The following is a 21,578-nucleotide window of genomic DNA, read 5'->3' as shown; positions in this document are numbered from 1 at the left end:
CAACTGTTCATCCTCATTTGGTTGTCCTATGTACCTGGAAGTTCCTCACTGTCAGTCAGTTCACTTTTATTTGATACATGTGATTGATTCCTGTTTGTTTAATTGGATTTTACTATTATTGTATGAAAATGAATTATGAACCAATCAATTCCAGTGCTTTGTTTTATTCATGCAAATATGGCAATGAAGTGTGACCCTGATTATGAGTTGTGATTGGTAGAATGAATTTTAGGCATTTTCTGTTTTACAGTACTCAGCCACAGTAAATGTGTGCATTTCACTTATGAAAAGGATCTTCTATCATTAAAGGACAGAAACATAATGAACTATGTATGTGTGTACTATATTTTTAAATGCTTTTTTGCTATATTTTGTTATTGCTGACAGCTGCAAAAAATGTGGCAAAAAGTTGATAAGGCTCTACCATCTACGGCAATTTCTTTTTGTTTGCCAAGCTAGTATTAACAGCAAAACATACTAACATGTAACATACAAACTAATAAAATATAGTTTTTTCAAGCAATGATTGTTGTTAGTTTGAGTATTTTCAGTTCATTTTTGTTTTTCTCATTGCTCTAGCTGAAATGGAGACGATGTCTGAACTGTCTATTTCTCAGACGGGAACAAATCATGTAAACTTTGGAGCACAAACAGTTCCTGGGAATGGTACTGATCTGCCCCAGCCACCATCACCAGCTCAACTTCCTCATGGTGGTCAGCCAACAACCAGGCCCCAACTTTCTAATTTGCATCCTGGACTTGTCTCTGCGCCTCTTAGTCCACAGCTGGTGAACCAGCAGCTGGTTATGGCCCAGATATTAAATCAACAATTTGCTGTCAACAGACTGCTGGCACAGCAATCCCTAAATCAGCAATACCTAAATCACCCTCCTGTCAACCGATCAATGACTAAACCATTGGAACAACAGACTTCATCAAATGCTGAAGTGTCTTCCGAAATCTACCAGTGGGTTCGCGATGAGTTGAAGCGAGCTGGAATCTCTCAAGCAGTGTTCGCTCGCGTGGCTTTCAACCGAACTCAGGTAAAACAAGACATCTTTTCCCTTGTCATGAGCCTGTGTCATTAAAGCACTTAATTTTGTTGTATTGCAATGTGAGATGAAACAGGGAGCTCTTTGTTTTTCTTGAAGTTTTTGTGTAAAGGCCACTGATGCTTTGTTGATTATAGTACCTGAATCAGTATATTCATTTTAAACTTACACCACCAAGAATCAATGCCCGTTTGAATGTTGACAGATATCATTAACATGTTGCCTGCAAGAATTTTCCTCTATGAAGAACTGAACACTCATTTCACAATTTCAGCGATTTAATACCCACCTCTTTCCACTTGTGTAATAAAAGAAAGAATGTAGAAATATCTCTCAGCCACCCTAGCAATGATGTACAGAATTCACAAACTATTTACATAAGATTCTTTCATAATCAGCTAAAAATAGGTTTTGCTTTCTCATCTACTGATAGCATGAAATTTGGCTGTTGTATAAATGTTCTGTTGTGGCTATTTTCAATCTCAATTAGTTTTGGTGAAATGTTTGTAACTTGGTTGGCATATTTCAAACTGGGTGTATATGTTCTTAAAGAGAATAATTTCCTGTTTTATTTGCTTAAGGAAAACTAGTACAACAATTTGGTGAAAAACTGTTCTTATAACTCCATGTGAGCTTTCTCTGGGTGCTTGGATTCTCCCAAATCCCAAAGACATGGGGATTGGTATGTAAGTTCAGCATTGTAAATTCCTGTCACTGTGTGAGTGAGTGATAGAATGAGGAGAGTTAATGGGAATGTGGGGACAGTAAATTGAGTTAGGGTAGGATTCGCGTAAAATGGTTACTAGGTGGTCATTGCAGGAATGGTGAGCCAAATGGCCTTCTGTTTCTGTCTATGACTCTCTGACTATGACCTGGGTATGCCTTAAATCTGTGAAACTTTTAAAACTAAAGCAGCCAGATATGCTTATTCTCTTTGAGGAGTAAAACGTTCACACCTAAAATGTTCTTAGCCTTGCTTACAGATTTGAATTACTGAAAATTGTTCTGTGTAAACATGTTTAGCTTGTAGAATCATGGAGGCAGGCCCTTTCACACTAACCAACATGTATTAATTCCATTTTATTCTACCATCTTCCATCAGCTGCCCTCAGCTTTTACCACTCACCTACACATTAGAGCAATGTACAGTGGTCAGCTAACCTCCTGAACCTCACACCTGTGTGATGGGTGAGGAAATCGGAGAAACCAGAGGAAGCCCACACGATCACAGGCAGGAGGTGCACACTCCACACAGACAGCCCTGGAGATGAGGACTAGTTGTGTTGCTCAAGCTCTGAGATAGTACTTTACTGACTGCACCATTGCACTACATGGTTATGAAAGTAATTGCCTCCCTTGGAAACTATTTTGATTGTTCAGCCAAATAGAAACCTAAAGGGGCATGTTTCTTAATGCAATAAGCTAACTAAGAAATTATGCTATTAGTAATAAGTTTTTTTAAAAATCAGAAAATTTGATATTTGCTCCATTATAGAACAAACATGTATTTTGTGGATTAAAGGTACACAAATTGTATAGAACAGAATTTACAATTTAGTTGAAATATGTCACCTTAACATCCAGGCGATAGCTAAAAGACTACAGTAAATTGTCTTCAATGTTATATTAAGTGACAGGCTGTAATATTAATAAAATATTTGAACATAAGGTACTGAAATGTGAAATAGAGATGAAACTCTTATTTTCCCAGAGAGTGTAGGGATTGCCCAAGAGGCAGGTTCTTCACCTGAGGATAGACCAAGACCTGTAATCTCATTGTTGTCCAGAGGACTTAGCAAAATGAGTTAGTTAGTCTCCACCACTGGTTTCTAAGTTGCCTTTATTCCCCCCAAGGAGAACAAATAGAACAAACTAGGGCTTTACTTGTTGGAGAGGAGGAGGATGAGAGGAGACATGATAGAGGTGTACAAGATATTAAGAGGAATAGATAGAGTGGATAACCAGCGCCTCTTCCCCAGGGCACCACTGCTCAATACAAGAGGACATGGCTTTAAGGTAAGGGGTGGGAAGTTCAAGGGGGATATTAGAGCAAGGTTTTTTACTCAGAGAGTGGTTGGTGCGTGGAATGCACTGCCTGAGTCAGTGGTGGAGGCAGATACACTCGTGAAGTTTAAGAGACTACTAGACAGGTATATGGAGGAATTTAAGGTGGGGGCTTATATGGGAGGCAGGGTTTGAGGGTTGGCACAACATTGTGGGCCGAAGGGCCTGTACTGTGCTGTACTATTCTACGTTCTATGTAAATCAAAGAATGATCAGTTACTTTTGTCAAGACGAATTTGATTGCAACTGTCCTGAACACTTATTCTCCATCACAATTACAGTGAGTTAGATAATCGAATAGAATTATCATGCTTGATATGGAGCACGTACCTCCATTTCACATGGTAAAGGAGTACCCTCCTATTTATGCTGAAAATCCCCATGACAGAGAGCTGTTAACTGACAGAAGGCTAAATTCCAGCTGTTAAGTCATAATTACACTGAGATGTTTGGCTCCAGTTATTTTGTAAATTCACTAAATTCATTAAATCCGTTGATTTGAAGTGACTTTTTGAGGAAATGTTATTTAAAACTCAGACAGAGGATGTGCCCTGTGTTATATATTAAAAAGATGGTATAGATTTATCACTTTCAAAAGTACTTTATGAACACTTCACATGAAATAGACGGATCTGCATTTACACTGTTTAAAGAAGAAGGCTGTGATTTTGTGGTGGATCAATTTAAGAAGTTTCTAAAAGTCACCGAGGACAGTTCACATTCATCTGCCATTAAAGTAATGTATATACTGGAGGTAGCAATAAGCAAATAACTTCAAGAATATTAATGACAATATAGGCTACACAAGCAAAACTATAGTTCTTATCAGTCACCTGTGTTGTTGAATTAATTTCCTTTGAAATGATTTTCAATTATCTATTGCTTTAAATTATGCATACTGTGATGTTCATTAGGAGGTGTTTTTGTATCTTCTGTGCTGGATGGCAGGTGTTTTGGTGGGAAAAGGCAAACATATCCTGTTGATGACTTAGTGGTTGTAATAATGTTATTGTGGATTTATTGAGTAATTGAGTGTCTGAAAAAAGCAGTATATGTCTCCAAATTGTTAACAATGTTCTGGCAAATTTGACAGTGACAAAGATGAAAGGGAGAATGTTAACTCGTACAAATGAGTTGGTTTGAAAGAGGGAGGCAAGTTAAATTCACCAAAAGTGGCAATGCATTTGAATATGCTAACCTGCCATCTTCACATTTATCCCATCTATGTCAGTGTGGACATGGGAAACCTATACAGTAAAGGCAGGTTAGCACTGTCAATGCACATTCTACTTCTTCAGAGAAATGTAAATTAGAAATGGGTCTATTACAGTCTTCATGTGCTTTCTGAGCTTCCCATTGAACTTGGAAGGGAAGCCAAGGCTCAAGAGCACAGCAGCGTTGAATGGAGTCTGAATACCTGATGAGCAAAAACTTGGCAATTGAACTCCATAGCTTCACAACATAACTATTGCGATTTCCTTAATTTGATCTTTCTATAAATTGATTGTGCTTCCCTCAGCTGCAACTCATTGCTGCCCAGTGTTCCACAGCTTCATTTCAGGCACTCAGCTTGATGCATATTGAAGGGTGCCATTAGACTTGTGGAAGCTCCTGAACATAACTGCTCACTTTCCCTACTTTGAAAGTATCAGTTCAAGCAATCCACAGGCACAATACCATCTGGGCTATTTGTGTTGAAATTTGCCTTACCCAGAGAAGGACAATAGTGAATGAATGATTAAGAGCTTCAGAAACACCAGGGATGAGAGGGTATCATGAAGACTAATTTCTCTAACTTCCAGTATTTTCCCTGCCTCCCATCCTCCCTTTTCCCATTCCTGATTTTGGTTCCCCTCCTACTTCCTTCTCTTTACACCTGCCCATCACCACCCCCGGTGCCCTTTCTCCTTCCCCTTTTTCCATAGTCCGCTGTCCCCTCCTGTCAGATTACTTTATCTTCAGCCCTTCACCTCTTTGCTTGTCACCTCTCGGTTTCTTAACTCACCCTCCCCCCCACCCACTGTCTTTCCCCCTCACCTGGTTTCACTTATCACCTGCCCTCCCCCCACCCTACCTTCTTATTCTGGTTTCTTCCCCCTTCCTTTCCAGTTCTGATGAAGGGTCCCGGTCTGAAATGTGGACTGTTTATTCTCCTTCATAGCTACTGCGTGACTAACTATCCTGATTTCTTCAAGTATGTAACAGACCTACTGCATGGATGTTCTGAGTCAAAGAATTGGCCTTTCAAATGTGGCTGAACACATTTGTGAGGCAACAGACTAATGAATATCAAGTGTAATATTACTGAAGCCAAGAGTTGAGAAAGAAATCAGATTATGGTGTATGTGCACTTGTGTCTGATGGCTGCCTTTGATATGCACCGGTATTTGTCTTAAAAATGAAGCTGCAGAGCATCTCACTCCCCACTGCCTACCAACTATTTATTTTTCTTTGTTTAGAGAGACAGCACAGTAACAAGCCCTTCAGGCCCAATGATTCTGTGTCGCCAAATTACACCCATGTGACCAAGTAACCTACTAACATGCAAGTCATTGTAATGCGAGAGGAAACTTGAGCACCTAGAGGAAACGCACATGGTTACAGGGAGAACTTACAAGCTCCTTATAAACAGCAGCAGAATTGAACGCAGGTTGCTAGCGCTCTAATAGCACATCAATAGCTGCTGTGCTACCGCGCTGCCTGAAAATACGTCTTGCTATTCTCCAAAAGGAAACTTCCCAGCTATTAAATAATAATGGGCAAGCCCAAAAAAACGCAGTGTAGGTAGACAATAAGCTGCAAGGTCATAACGAGATCAAGAGTCTATCTTATACTACGGAATCGTTCAATAGTTTTATAACAACAGGGTACAAGCTGTCCTTGAGCCTGGAGGTACGAGTTTTCAGGGTTTTCTGTCTTCTGCCCAATGGGAGAAGGGAGAAGAAAGAATGTTCCACACGGTAGGCTTATTCAGAAAGTTAGAAGGCATGGGATCCAGGGTTTGGCCAGGTGGATTCAGAATTGGCTTGCTTGCAGAAGGCAGAGGGTCGTGGTGGAGGGAGTACATTCCGATTGGAGGATTGTGACTAGTGGTGTCCCACAAGGATCTGTTCTGGGACCTCTACTTTTCGTGATTTTTATTAACGACCTGGATATGGGGGTAGAAGGGTGGGTTGGCAATTTTGCAGACGACACAAAGGTTGGTGGTGTTGTAGATAGTGTAGAGGACTGTCAAAGATTGCAGAGAGACATTGATAGGATGCAGAAGTGGGCTGAGAAGTGGCAGATGGAGTTCAACCTGGGGAAGTGTGAGGTGGTACACTTTGGAAGGACAAACTCCAAGGCAGAGTACAAAGTAAATGGCAGGATACTTGGTAATGTGGAGGAGCAGAGGGATCTCGGGGTACATGTCCACAGATCCCTGAAAGTTGCCTCACAGGTGGATAGGGTAGTTAAGAAAGCTTATGGGGTGTTAGCTTTCATAAGTCGAGGGATAGAGTTTAAGAGTCGCGATGTAATGATGCAGCTCTATAAAACTCTGGTTAGGCCACACTTGGAGTACTGTGTCCAGTTCTGGTCACCTCACTATAGGAAGGATGTTGAAGCATTGGAAAGGGTACAGAGGGGATTTACCAGGATGCTGCCTGGTTTAGAAAGTATTCATTATGATCAGAGATTAAGGGAGCTAGGGCTTTACTCTTTGGAGAGAAGGAGGATGAGAGGAGACATGATCGAGGTGTACAAGATATTAAGAGGAATAGATAGAGTGGATAGCCAGCACCTCTTCCCCAGGGCACCACTGCTCAATACAAGAGCACATGGCTTTAAGGTAAGGGGTGGGAAGTTCAAGGGGGATATTAGAGGAAGGTTTTTTACTCAGTGAGTGGTTGGTGCGTGGAATGCGCTGCCTGAGTCAGTGGTGGAGGCAGATACACTAGTGAAGTTTAAGAGACTACTAGACAGGTATATGGAGGAATTTAAGGGTTTGGGGTGGGTATCGTCTTTGATTACGTTGGCTGCTTTATCAAGGCAACAGGCTGTCCGGTTGCGTAGCGATTAGCATAACAATAATGCAGCACTGATGACCTGAGTTCAGTCCTGCCACTGTGTGTAAGGAGTTTCTATGTCCTGTCCTGTGATAGTGTGGGTTTCCTCCAGGTGCTCCAGTTATCCTCCCACGTTCCAAAGACATGCAGTTTGGTCAGGTAATTGGTCACATGGGTGTAATTGGGTGGCAAAGACCTCTTACCATAAAAAATAATAAAAATAGGTATTGACAGGGGCTGATTTTTGTGTTGTGTTGAACTGTGTGCACAGCTGTCTGCAGTTCCTTGCAGTCACGGACCGAGTATTTGCCGTGTCAAGCCATTACATCCAGATAGGATTCTTTCTTTGGTACCTCAATAAAAACTGCTAAGGGTCAACAAGGAAGTGCAATTTTTTTTTTTTAGCCTCCTGAAGAAGGTGAAGTGTTTGTGAGCTTTCTTGACTATACACTCTATGTCATTGGACCAAGACAGGGTCCTGGTCATGTTCACTCCTAGGAATTTGAAGCTCTCAAGCTCAGCACCATTGGTGTAGATAAGAGCAAGTGCACTGCTCCCCTTCCTAAAGTCAATGACCAGTTCTGTTGCTGCCATTGAGGGAAAGATGGTTATCATGATACCATGTTACTAAACTGTGCACGTCCATGCTACACTCCAACTCATCATCATTATTTGAGATACGGCCTGCTGCAGTGGTATCACCTGCAAATTTGATTACGGAGCAGAATAAGGCCACACTGTGTATTGAGGAGAGTAGGGGGCTGAGGACACACATTGTGCACCACCAGTGTAGAGGATAATAGTAACAAGGGTGTGCTGCCTGTCCTTGCTGATTACTGTCTATTGGTCAGGAAGTCAGTGTGGTTGCATTTGGCTCAGTAGGCATCTTTTACAGCAATGGTCAAGAGTGTTTGGGTCCCTGATGACACAGGAGATACGCTGGTAGTATTATGGTAACACTTTGTTGAAGTCACCAGCAGTGATGAAAAGAGCCTTATTTCAGGGTTGTTGACCACAGAGTATAGTTCATAGAGTGCAAGCCTCATATCCATCTGAGAAGGGATGTAGACTGCTGTCTACATTCGGGGAAGGGAGGGAACATCGACTCAGACCATGAGAGGCCTACGTCAAGCATTTTCATGCCTTACAAGGCACAATTTGGAAGTCTGTGTGGGACGCCACTCCTCGCACAAACACTAGAGCAATGTGTGGTTAAGTGCCTTGCTCAAGGCACAAATGCTGCCACAGCTGAGGCTCGAACCAGCGACCTTGAGATCACTAGACGAACGCCTTAACCACTTGGCCACGTGCCAAACACAGCCATCAGGACAGCTGAAGTGAACTCATGGTCAGCTAGTATGGGTGATATTTCACCATTAGATATTCCAAACTGGGTGAGCAGGCTGTCAGATCCAAGCACTATGAGGTGTTAATTAAGAAGCAGACTCCCCCGCTTCTACTTTTGCCGAGGGATGCAGAATGATCCATCCAGTGAATTGATAGGCCTCGGTGTATGGCACAGGCAGTCGAGGCAGGCATAAACCATCTTTTAGTGAGACATAACACGCAGCCTCTCAGATCCCCTTTAAGTATTTTCCCTCATATCTTAAACTATGCCCTAGCGTAAGATTCCCCTATACTGTACTGGCAAAGAGGACTGTGACCATTTTATCTTATTATCCTCATGATTTTATAAACTTCTATACGGCATATTATATGCATCAGAGAAAGCAGCCCCAGCCTGTCCAGTCTCTCCTTGTAACTCAAGCCACCTAGTCCTTGTTCATCCTTTCCAGGTTAATGACATCCTTCTTACAGCTAGGCGATCAGAACTGCACAGAATTTTGTAAGTCTGGTCTCTAGAAGGGAATAATTTGATCAGAGCCACCACTGCTATTGTTCCTTTTCCCCTTCTATACTTTCCAGTCACAGTAAGCTGGTGAATCCTTTACTGAATATTACTTAAGACTAGGGTAGCAGGTATTCTATTCAAGCTGGTAGTCACAGTATGCACTCTTTTGATTAGAACCTGCATCAGTTACATATTTGCCATGATTGATACTCTGTACAGTCGGCACTCCGAAACTGTGTGAAGATGAGGACTGCATTTTTTTTCCATTCAGGCTTAATATGGACTTCTCTCTTTTGCATGCATGGTGTACAGTGAGTTTGATATTCCTGCCAGCAACACACATCCTTAGACACTACTGCAAAAGTATCCTAATCATGGACAACCTGAGAACTGAGGGGAGCTTGGACACTCTTTGATACTCTACTTTGGACTTTTCACTGCAAACCCTTTCTCAATTTTCTCATCGTGCTCACTTCTGGTATGTAAATCACCAAGCGAAAACTCAGCTGTCCTCTCTTACCAAACCAACAGAAGTGTGGGGATCAAAACTGGTGCTTGGTTGTTAGAAAATTATGCACAGTTAAGTTTCATTCTCAGACCCATGCATTGAGTGTTGTATGCAGTATGTCTGGTTGAATTAGAATCAGCAGGTGGAGGTGAAGTCCCCATATTCTTGTCTCCATTCCATCCTTACAGTTAACTGCAGAGCCAATTGCCCTTCAGCTGCATCAGGCTATGTCTTATTCAATACCTGTTTCTGGTTGTTTTGTATTCTGTCCATCAAGGAAAGAAAGAAATGGCCGATACAGTAAAGCAAAGGGATGTGGTGATCATGTGGATGGAGGATTGTTAATTATAACAGTGAGAGCAAGGTGTGATATGGTATAAAGACAAGACTAAATACTGGATTGGGAGATGAGGTTACAATAATAACGTGTTTAATAATGTGCCCCAGAAGACTAAAGAGGGCAGATTGAGAGACTATGTTAGAATGTAGTAAATGTACTACTCTTTCAGTATGATGGAGCCATTAATCTGCTGCAGCACTGAATACTGGACCGTGAACATATTCCTGCTAATTCTGTAACAAGCTCTAGTTATCAGAATATCAATGTTAAGTTTCTTTCTCACAGTAGCAGGTAATAGCCCCTTTAAACCATTCTGTGGCATACAACAAAAGATTGCTGAATTTTAGGGTATCTCCAGTCCGTGTGCTCTCAATATTTTCAAGTCTTAATGCTGTATTGCTCACTTTAGCTTCTCTCATAACTCAGGTCTGCAGTGTATTATTAAATAGTGGAAGCGGAATCAAATTACCTGTTCCAAGACTTTCCTGGCAATGCTCCCCATCTCTTTCTCTGCTACCTTGATGACTATATTGGTGCTGCGTCATGCACCTGTGCTGATCTCATCAATTTCATCAACATTGCCTTCAACTTCCACCCTGCTCTTAAATTCACTTGGGCTATCTCTAACACCTTTCTCCCCTTTTTTGATCTCTCTGCCTCCCCATCTCTAGAGACAATCTGTCCACCAACATCTTTTATAAACCTCCCAATTTCCAAAGCCATTTTGAAGATACCTCTTCCCATCCTGTCTCCTGTAAAAATGTCATTCCCTTTTTTCAGTTCCTTCATCTCCACTGCATCTGTTTCCAGGATGAGCTTTCCTTTCCAGGGCATCAGTGTCCTCCTTTTTCAAAGAGCGAGGTTCCCTTCCTCCACCATTGATGCTACCCTCACCCACATCTCCTCCATTTCCTGGACATCTGCGCTCACCACTCATTTACGCCACTGAAACAGGGATAAATTTCCTCTTGTCCTCACCCACCACTTCCATGAGGCTCAGCATCCTACACGTTATTCCCAACAAATTCCATAATCTTCAAAGGGCTCCTACCACCAAAGACATCTGCGAATCTGTTAGGGTCATCTTTTGTATCCAGTGCTCCCGATGTGACCTCCTCGACATTGGTGAGACCTGACCCGTAAATTGGGAGACCACTTTGTCGAGCACTTCCACTCCATCCACCAAAAGCACAATTTCCTGGTGGCCAACCATTATGATTCCTATTCCCTTTCCCATTCTGACATGAGGCCTTCTCTTCCGCCATGACGAGGCTATTCTCAGGTTGGAGGAGCAACACCTCATATTCTTTCCGGGTAGCCTCCAACTGGATGGCATGAACATTGATTTATCCTTCTGGTAATTGTTTTTATCTCTTTATTTCTTTTCTCTCTCTCTTCCCTCTTCTTCTATTCTCCACTCTGACCTCATACCTCTTCTCCTCACCTGCCTATAATCTCCCCCTGGTGCCCCTCCTCTTCCCTTTCTCCCACAGTCCACTCTACTCTCCTATCAGAATCCTTCTTCTCCAGCCCTTTACCTTTCCCATTCACCAGACTTCACCTATCACCTGCTAACTTATCTTCCTTCCCCTTCCCCTATTTTTTTATTCCAGCGTCTTTCCCCTTTCTTTCCAGTCCTGATAAAGGGTCTCAACTTGAAATGCTGACTATTTATTCAGTTTCACGGATGCTACCTGACCTGCTGAGTTCTTCCAGCATTTTGTGTGTGTTTCTGGATTTTTCCAAATCTGCAGAATCTCTTGTGTTTACCAAGTTCCATGTGTTGTCATCACACTCACTCAGGAGCCTTAATTAATATTAAATATTAAGGCAGGGTCAAATTGATTCCAGCAAATACTGCTGAAAAATTTGCTTTTGATATCCCACCCCTTCCATCTGCCCACCTTCTCCAACTCCCAGCAGATTGAAAATTAACATTCAACTCATAAATTCTGTTTCAACGTGAGTGCTTCATTCAGCCCCATGATACCATTGAGGATTTAATTTTGAATTATAGCTTTTACAGGACGTGAAGGCAGTGTTGCATTGATATTTAGTCAACACGTTACAACTAATCACAGGGTGCCATGTTAAAAACAATCATTCATGCCATTTTCTATTTGTTTGACAAATTTAAATTTTATAAGTTGTGGTGTTATACACAATTTTATTCCATTGTTTCAAGGTGAATACCAAGTAGTATTGACATATAAAGCACACTACAGATTTTGGATGAAATAAAGGTCATAGAAAGTAATTCTATAAAAATATAGGATGAAATATTATTGAAATGAACTCAACTGCACACTCATGCTTTAGTGCCTTTCATACCTCAGGATATTCCAAAAATACTGTCACAAACAGTTCAAGACTTTTACGATATAATCACTGTTTGAATTTAAGAAAACACATCTGCCAATGTGAATATGACAGAAAGCTTTGCCCATGGCAAGGAAGGTTGCAGTTTGAGCCTCACGCAAAATTTGAGACAAATTTCTGCCTTTGGTGTTGGTATACTGAATGTGTATATACATATAGTCCTCCTTAGTCCATCCATCTTAGTCCAGAATAAATCCACCTCTAACCACAGAGATTCCAGTGCAATGATTGAAAATGCACCTTTTAGGAATAACAAATTTTCATGCTCGTATATATGTTCTGAAGAGGGGTCTCGGCCTGAAACATTGACTGCTTATTCATTTCCATAGATGCTACCTGACCTGTTGAGTTCCTCCAGCATTTTGTGTATGTTGCTATGTGCTCACCAAGATCCCTTTTCACTGGGTAAATTAACAAGTTAAGGGACTTTACACCTTGTTGCCACTCAGAAAGTCTGGATAAGGGGGACCTGCAGACATTAATAAAACTATTTAGATAAGGCAAGATGTTTTCGATAAACTCCCAATTTTGCTGCAGTAAGAGGCAAAGTTAATTCTTTTATGTCGAAGATCTGAGTGGACTGCAAAATTGCGCTGTTACTATTTGCCAACTGCACTAATCAAAGATGTCCAAGTTAAGTGCTGAGATCATGTTAAATCACGTTAATATTTTCAGGCTTTGGAGTGACTGATGTAATTGCTATGGCACCTTCACCTGTTAGTGAACTTGAAGCACTCATTTCCATTTCCCTAGTCAATATTCAAATAGTGTGACTTCTTATTGGGTTCAATGTGTTCCACTGGTTTGTTTTTCCAAAATAAGTGATTTCAGTATGAGTGATATATATCTGTTAAAATTCCTCTAACTTCTATAGACAAAATGGCAAACGACTCTGTTGCTTAGAATTATAGGCAAATGCAAATGTTGAAAATCTGAAGTAAAAGCAGGAAATGCTAGGAAATACTCAGCAAAACAAGCAGCATTGTGAAAGGAGGAACAGAGATAGTGCTTCAGGTTGAAGACTAGTAAAAATAAGAAAACAAGTTGTTAAAAATTGTAGAGCAGGTGGGGATGGGACGGACGGTATTAAGGGAATAATTCTGATCAGGTGAGACCAGACTTACCAGGGTGCTTCTGCTATTGATGGAGCTATCTAGTTGGTAGGTTAATTGGGAGAACCAGAGAAAAAGAGACATGTTAATTCTGTGAAATGTGCGTCAGAGCTCAAGGCAGTGGGAGAATGCTGGAAACGCTCAGCAGATCAGAATTTATGGAAAGGGGTAAACTGAATTAACAAAACTGTTTGGTGGTGATACAAACTGACTTGCAATGTGTGTATATAGAAGCTGAACTGCTGTTCCTGCGTTTTACTGGAGCAGCATGAGAGGCCGTGAGCAGAGTGGTCAAAGCAGGAGTGTGCTGAAGAGTTATCATTATTAATTTTGCTCTCTCTCCACAGACAGTATCTGGTAGGCTGAGCACTTCAGTCATTCTCCGTTAGATTCCAGGACTTAACTGCACAGACCTGTAACTCACAGATGTTATGTATCCTCCGGTTTTCTCTCTCTTCAATAGTTCTCATTAATCTATCAACAAGACAGTTCCTCAAGAAACATGTAGCACACCAACCTTGGTGCAGCCTATCACTGACATTCCTGTTCCATCCTTGCTGTATCTTAAAACTGGCTTATTTTCTCAATTTCCCAATTCTGATGAAGGATCTTTGATTGGAAGCATTAGCACACACTTACTTTTCTGAGGCAGCCTGATTTGCTGGTAGTTTCTGCTGTTTTTTTTTGTTATGTTGATTACTTTTCAGTATTTTGCCCTCAGCAATTTTAAAGGAATATCTATAAACCAAAAGTTGAAACTTTTCGAGGAACTTTTTTTTTTGCAAAATAGTATATTAGAAGCACTGCTGTATATAGCATCGATTTATCAAGATTAAAAGTCTTCCAAAACAACTAATAAAAGTAAAAAATACTGCTAAGTAATTAATGAGAAGCTTGAATAGAGAAGTATTTAATTAAAAAAAAACAATGACATTACTTTATTATAAGGCATCCCTATCCAAATCTGCCCTACTGATTCTTGTTAGAACATGTACCTTACCATAACACACAGTTTGGATGGCTTCCAAGAAGTACATTTTAGAAAGGGCATTCTGTACGTGCCTAGTAAAAATTTAGGCTACTAACAATTTGCATTTTTTCATGCTATTGATTTTCACATATTTTAAAGTAAATCTGCATACCATGCATTAAAAGTTATCCAATATAGGCTTGCTGCCTGTCATGTGATGCCGGATGGGAAGAAAAAGTTTACTGGTTATTTAATTCACTACATGCTTTAACTTCTCTTTAGTAGACCCAAGTGTAGTCTTATACTATTCTATTATAAAGATTTTGTTTTAATTAGTTTTATGTATTCCAAAGAAATACTACTGTGTTTATTAATGGTCTGTGTTTGTGTCAGAGTTGATAAAAAAGCAAATAAGAAGTTTAGATCAGTCCAAAAGCTCAGGCATGCAGAGTTGATTGAGGAAGCATGAACCAGTTTATTTCTGGGTGCAGTGCACAAAACTATGCTAACATTTCAGTATTTTTTGACTTTCCAGAAAGAACTATATGCTCAGAGAGAGTCAGCTTCATTGTATTTACCCTTCAACACATGAACACATCTCAACTGGCACTTGTCCATGTGTTCAGAGTAATGTTAGGCTTGGTACGTTCCTATGATTCATGCATCTAATCTAATGGTAAATAAATAACCGTAGGTTCAGTGGTTAGAATACAAACATATCTTCTAAATGTGTGCTGTTGCTTGGACATAAGTGAAAACTGATCATATTTCTTCCTCACTTAATCTAGGAAGTTGGAGATGTGCAACATAGAGTTAGGAAGAATCATTCTCCAGTTTCATTTGCTTTAACTTAAAACAAATGAGCCATCACCCCATCTTTAAACCTCATCAGCCAAAGTTTTACACTCTCATTTAATCTGTCAATAATCCTTTGCAATGTTCTGGCTTTCATGCATGTGATTTACTGTAATTTGTTCACGTGATTATACCATTCTTCTTTTCAAATCTGAGGGCATTTTCAAATTCTTCCTCAATGACATTAGTAGTTCAGAATTTTTCATCGTTTTTAAGATCCTCAAGTTTATTTTAATAGTCATATGTAATAAATTCATCAGAAATTATCTTCACGTCAGAGGTTTTTCTAGTATAGATATGTTCACAGAATATTTTTGGAGTAATGTGGGAGAATGCCCCTAAAACTTTCCTCCTTCAACTTGCAATAATGTAATATCACCTTGTTAGAAGATAACTAGAAATATACTAATAAAGACAAAACAAAACTGGAAAGGTGGAACAGATTTCTGATTTTATTCCAGGTTTAAAATATAGAAAATCACTGGTTATTATAAACATTTTGAAATCATGAACTGGTTTCTGTATGAAATGATGCATGCAATTGAAACTATGTACTCAAACTTGTGAAATTTTGTATTTTTAACATAACCACTGATTTTGTTGTTATTGAAACCATGTGGAAGATCTTTTTATAAAGCATTTCAGAGAGCAATCTGAACAAAACCAGTGCAAGTACAATTCGATAGTGATGCGTGGAGCTGACATGCTGATTTCTGATGTCACAGTACATTCTGAAATCTGTTCTCCTTTAATGTGAATTTAGCCCTTGCAACAATTCCACTTTTGATACTCTTCAATATTAAACCTACGTAATAAATACAAAAGTAACCCTTGAGGTTACTGTGCTAACTTACTGGCCAGCTCTAAAGCAAAGTATCAGAAAATCAGTACAAAATGCTGCACTTAGATTTTTTTCTAACAAATGATATTATATAAATTGATATAATATACTTTTCTCAATTCATACATCGAGAAGTTGTAGGTTATGATGGAAAGAATATGGTTGGTCTCTGTTTAAAAAAATAGGAGTGTATCAATGGTTAATTTTGATAATTAAATCCTGGAATGGATTATTTGCATAATAACTAATTAAATATACGATAAATATATTGTACATCAATTTATTGATACTTCATGTTGAACCGAAATCTAGCTACCAGAGATTACATTGTCCAACTAACCTATTTTTTTTACTTTTGAAACTTATAATCTACTGGTTGAAACACGTTTCAGAATGATTGGTGTTGCCGCAGAATTGTAAGTGATCTGTAAAAATAGGTTTGAACAACCTAATAGAAGACTTACAGTATCACATGATGTCATGGCCAGACTAGTTGGCTTGAGGACAAATAGATTAATTGATTACAGTTTGTTAAAAATCGATTGGCACAACCCTGTATGAAAGATTATCAAGCTTGGGTGAAGTGTGAGGATCTGTTTGCCTGGGCAGCTGTTTAAATCCACAGTGGAATAAAACTATTATCCAATGTTTGAATTTGCGTAGTTGGTTTCATCATGGTAATTTTTCTTTCATTTAAATTTGATTGCAGCAGTCTCTATACTGGGAGTCTGATTTGTAAATCAGTTTGAGTACACAAAGAAATCACTGCTGGTTATTTTAAATTTTATGAAATTGACAAGAGAGCAAATGGGAATGAATTGTATTTTTAATAAGTTGGAGGTATTACTCAAATTCTGTGCCTCACCATTCTCCTGTTATTCTAAATCTGATCATAGTTATACATACAGCTGCAACCATCCATAAAGTGCTTGAAAGCACAGTGATTGTTGCAAAATAAACATTAAAGGTAGTCAGCCATTTTATTCACAGTCAGGCCTGTAGGGAGCATATCCTTTTTTTTTGCCGATTCAGTACTCTGTGGTTTATTTGGCATCTGCTTAGGAATTACTGAAGTGTATTCGAAGTAGCTTGGCATTACTTTTGCAGCAATAGGATACCTGTGCCTTAAGAAAAGTTGATAACTTTATAAAAGTACAAATAATGTTTTGTTAAGAAAATGCTTCAGAATTTTTCTCCTGGCTAATAATATTCAGATGAAAAACAAGCACTGGCAGTATCAAAATCTGAAGTATAGAAATATTTTTTTGCTTTTATTAACCCAATGGAATTTATGCCTTCCTTTTTGCATGGATATTACAGATAGCACAGCACCTGTTAACAGATAGCAATGAAATGCACATTAACATTTACATTGTGAGTACTTCATAGTCACCAGATCTGTGAAGCTTCATCTTGTACAGATAGTTCTGAAATATTGATAAGCAGTTATTTTAACTTCTGTCATACATTTTCATGTGACATCTATGGTAAATATCTTTACTGCTTGAAAATTGAAAATACAATGTAAATTAAAATAAATTGGGAGTTCTGCTTGGATAAAGGAAGTTCTGTATAATATTTGTAGAACTCCTGACTGATTGACTGCAGAATCATTCATCCATTACTGCTGTAATATCCTTTGTATTTAGCTTGCCACAATGTCCAGTAGTAGATTCACCACAGCATGCTTTATTTAAGTTTTGTGTAGTGACCTCCTGTATGCTGTTGTGTCAAAAATGGGAATGTACTGCAAGAAAAGAGTTATAAAATTAGAATTACCATTGAGTCTTTCTTCCAAAGTATCTAACTGAGCATTAATGTATTCTTACTGTCATTGAAGGTTGACTGTGTAACTCCAGCATGAACAAGTAGCTGCCTCTTGTCAAGTTCAGTTCTCAAAAACAATGTTGGTTCTGGTTTTTGCCTTTGTGTAGGGTCTACTATCTGAAATACTCAGAAAAGAAGAGGATCCAAAGACTGCCTCACAGTCTTTGTTGGTCAACCTGAGAGCAATGCAGAATTTTCTGAACCTGCCTGAAGCAGAAAGGGACCGTATTTACCAGGATGAAAGGGAGAGAAGCCTCAACGCAGCCTCAGGGATTGGAACTGCACCTTTGATAAGTTCTCCTAGCCGTACTCAGCAGGTAAATGATAAATAAAGTTATTAATAGGAAGACTTACATAAATTTAACTATTTTTTGTTTTTCTGTCATATGGAGTTTTTTGATCTTCCACTCCCAAAGTTGAATCTTGGAAATAATTAGTAAAGCAAGCATGTAAACCAACGTGCTTTATCTGCAGAGTGCTATAATTTTCAATGATTACTTTAATGGCCATAAAACTAAGAATGACACATACTTGGTATGTGAATGCCCATGCCTGATTATTTGATGCCTTCTCTCAGTGCGCAAGTTTCTCCATTGTAAGTGGACCTTCGAAATATTTGCTACTTTTTTATTACAGTACAGTAGAATTAAAGACCAGTCAGGGATAGAAATGCACTAAAAATTAGAGTCACTGGAAACTGAGGTGTGGAAGTGATGTTTAGCAAATGTGATTACCCCGTGAACTTTCATCTCTGAATTAAATATTCACGAAAAGGCTTCCTAATCTGCTGACCATGAGCTCATTAAACACAATTTACTCACCTCAGCCTATATATTAATAAATTTTGATCCGTTGCATCAGGGGACCCACAGTTTGATCCAGCCAGAGCCTCCAGTCAAAACTGCATTGCACCAGTGTGATAAAATATCTAGATACAGCATCTTGGCTTCCAAAATTGTAGAAATGAAACTTTCCATAACAAAAAAATTGGAGTCAGTGTGATAGATTCATCCGTAGACAAATGGTGAGAAAACCCACATTGTTATGACTGTTTTCAGACCATTCTGAAGACAGTGCAAATGATTTGTAGTCTTGTTTCTGCTTACACTACATATTAACTCTGTGTTCTGGGTTATCATAGAGAATAGGCATATTTTTATCAGCACTGATAATTATCTCAACCAGCATATTTTTACTATAAGGGAAATATAAAATTTGTATGCTTTTCTTATTTTGAGAAACACTTTACAATTTTTGCACACATTAGAAATTTTATACAAGCTTGTAAATAACTTATGAAGGTGGTTCTAAAATTTTAATTTTGATATTTTTATTTCTATTAAAACAACTGTGTGTATGAAAATAAACCACAAGAAGAGACATATAAAGGTTGATAAATGGGCTGATTGAAATGCATGATAATAAAGGTGATCATTGTAGAGGTTCTTGAAGTTAAACCCTGTCAACGTTCGTTTTCATGACATTACTAGTTGGTAACATTAAAGAGTATTATTTCCTCAATCGTTTTATGATCTGAAATTTAATTCTATATCTGTTTACCGAATTGATCTCAGCTGGACTGGTGGAGGAAGTGGTAGCATCGATCTTGTCACTTTAGACAGAGGGTAAAAAGATTAGTTTAGTATTTCTGAATACTGTTCCCTGGTTTCTACTGGAAGGGTGGGTAATTAGAGTTCAGATGAAGATCTGCTACTGCTCTCCCTCAGCATTTCATGAATGTACAGACAAGCTAATTTGCTGAGAATTCAGCAAGTCATGAAGTTCATCATCTTGAGAACAAGAGGAGAGGGGGAGAAAATTAATAATAAAACAAGTAATTGGTTATTGGTGGCATATCAGCTTATAAGTTTTTTATGGCTCTAAGTGGACACTGAGATGTAATAGTTTCTTCAAGTCACTTGGGAATTGTTCAACAATATGGGCAGAGGAAAGAAGAGGGAATTAACCTTGTTAAAGTGATTAGCTATGTTTTTTTTAAGATGTTACCTGATGCATTGTTTCAATAGAATTAGCTTCTCAATTTCTTTGAGTAGATTTTGGCCCTTTAATTTAACTTAATTTCATTGTTATTTAATGGAAGAAATCCATTGTTCTAGAGCTATCACTTTAAAACTTCAGTGATAATAATGCCAAGGCTTGTGTGGTAAAACTTTGAGAACTTCAGTAATAACTGTTGGGTGAGACGTAATTGAAGTGCACGAGCATGGGTAATTCACACCAGTGTCATACAGAAAGTGTATTCACATACGTGATTGCCTGTGTGCAGTTGACATTACAATCTGAAATATTTTAATGAGTCAGTAAGATTCCTAAAAATCTGAATTATAGTAGACTAAATGCTGAGTTTCAGCCTGTAAATCTGTAAAGTTATTATTATTGTACCTTAGTGAAAGAACTCCAGTAGCACAGGGAAATATCTGTATTTGCATTTAAACTTCTTTCCTGTACATTATTAACTCAGATTAAAACTTTATCTAGGTCAAAGCATCCTCCATTACAACTGAATGGAATGGCAAATCGGAAGGCTGTGCACTTAATATTAATGCTTCCATTTACGATGAGATTCAGCAGGAAATGAAGAGGGCCAAAGTGTCCCAGGCACTGTTCGCTAAAGTTGCAGCAACAAAGAGCCAGGTAAGGAAAAACTTTTGAAGAATGCTAACATGAGACAGAGAATTTTTGATGGGTTATAGTTTGAACTGGTTAGTTGACCAACATGTGTAACCAGCAAGATAATTTGTTTACTCTGCATTTGTTTTCCAGCAGAAAATGCATGCTGTATAGGTTTGATAAATCAGTTCAGCCAAGTACTCTGCCCTAGTTATAGAGAGCAGTAGTTCGTTAAAATCAACTTTGGTTCAATTTTATTTTTATGTTTCAATGCTGTTACTGGTAATTCTTGTACAAAGTAGGAATTACAATTGATGATGTTAGAGTAAAGGTATTTAATTGCTTTGTATGACCTCCTTCTGATTATTATTCCATAATAGAAGTAAATTTCATTTCACATTTTCCTCTGAGAATAATGAATAGTTTCTGTGCTTTGTTAAATGCCCTTGATTAGTTGATATCAATGTCCAGTTGAATTTTGTCCATATTTGTGTTCGATTAAAGTACAATTTATGACTGCGTTTAAGTTGACATCAGAACCTAAATGAAAATGGCAATTTTTTTCACTGACTCTCTTCACTGAGTTCAGAGTTGTGAGACTTGTTCAAGTACAACATTTCGATCTCATGCTCCTTGCCTTTGTATTTTCTTTTCTTAACTGTTGGTGCTCAGTGTATAAAAATATTCAGGAGGATCACTTGGTGGCATACTAATCTTTCACTTAGGACTTGGGTTTGAAATTAAAGTGACACTTCAGCTCATTTTTGCTGAATTGCTGACCTTTTGTCTTCAGGGGAATGAGTGAAGTTTTTCTATCTATTCTCAGAGCTTCTTGCTTATTTAATTGAATGTAAAAGTTGAGGGAGCTGAAAGTTGTCCTGAACATTCAGCCTCTAGCACTTGCTCTGTCATTTAATGAGATCGTAGCTGACCCCAGCAACTCTTTACTGTACCAACCCCATATCCTTTGATACATTTAATATTAAAAAATCTGTTGCTCTTTAACTTGAATATAATCAGCAAATGAGCTCCCTCAGCCCTCTTGGGATGAGAATTGAAAAGACTTTGGGTGCAAAGAGATTTCATCAATATCCGGTCTAA

At 38.7% G+C, this 21,578-nt stretch overlaps 1 protein-coding gene across 9 annotated transcripts in view; it reads left to right on the top strand.

The window, feature by feature from the left end:
- The window catches only part of LOC140195411 (DNA-binding protein SATB1-like), a 157,949-nt gene that overhangs the window by 53,711 nt on the left and 82,660 nt on the right, over window positions 1–21,578 (top strand). For all 9 annotated transcript variants that reach the window (XM_072253662.1, XM_072253658.1, XM_072253661.1 and 6 more), the window contains 3 exons: window positions 580–1,043; window positions 17,954–18,163; window positions 20,346–20,501. In XM_072253662.1, coding sequence (XP_072109763.1) covers window positions 580–1,043; window positions 17,954–18,163; window positions 20,346–20,501 — 830 coding nt within the window. The remainder of the gene's footprint in view (window positions 1–579; window positions 1,044–17,953; window positions 18,164–20,345; window positions 20,502–21,578) is intronic.

Source organism: Mobula birostris, chromosome 3, assembly GCF_030028105.1.
Source record: "Mobula birostris isolate sMobBir1 chromosome 3, sMobBir1.hap1, whole genome shotgun sequence".
NCBI classification, from domain to species: domain Eukaryota; kingdom Metazoa; phylum Chordata; class Chondrichthyes; order Myliobatiformes; family Myliobatidae; genus Mobula; species Mobula birostris.
Note: the sequence above shows the minus strand (reverse complement) of the source record. Positions and strands in the feature narration are given on the sequence as shown.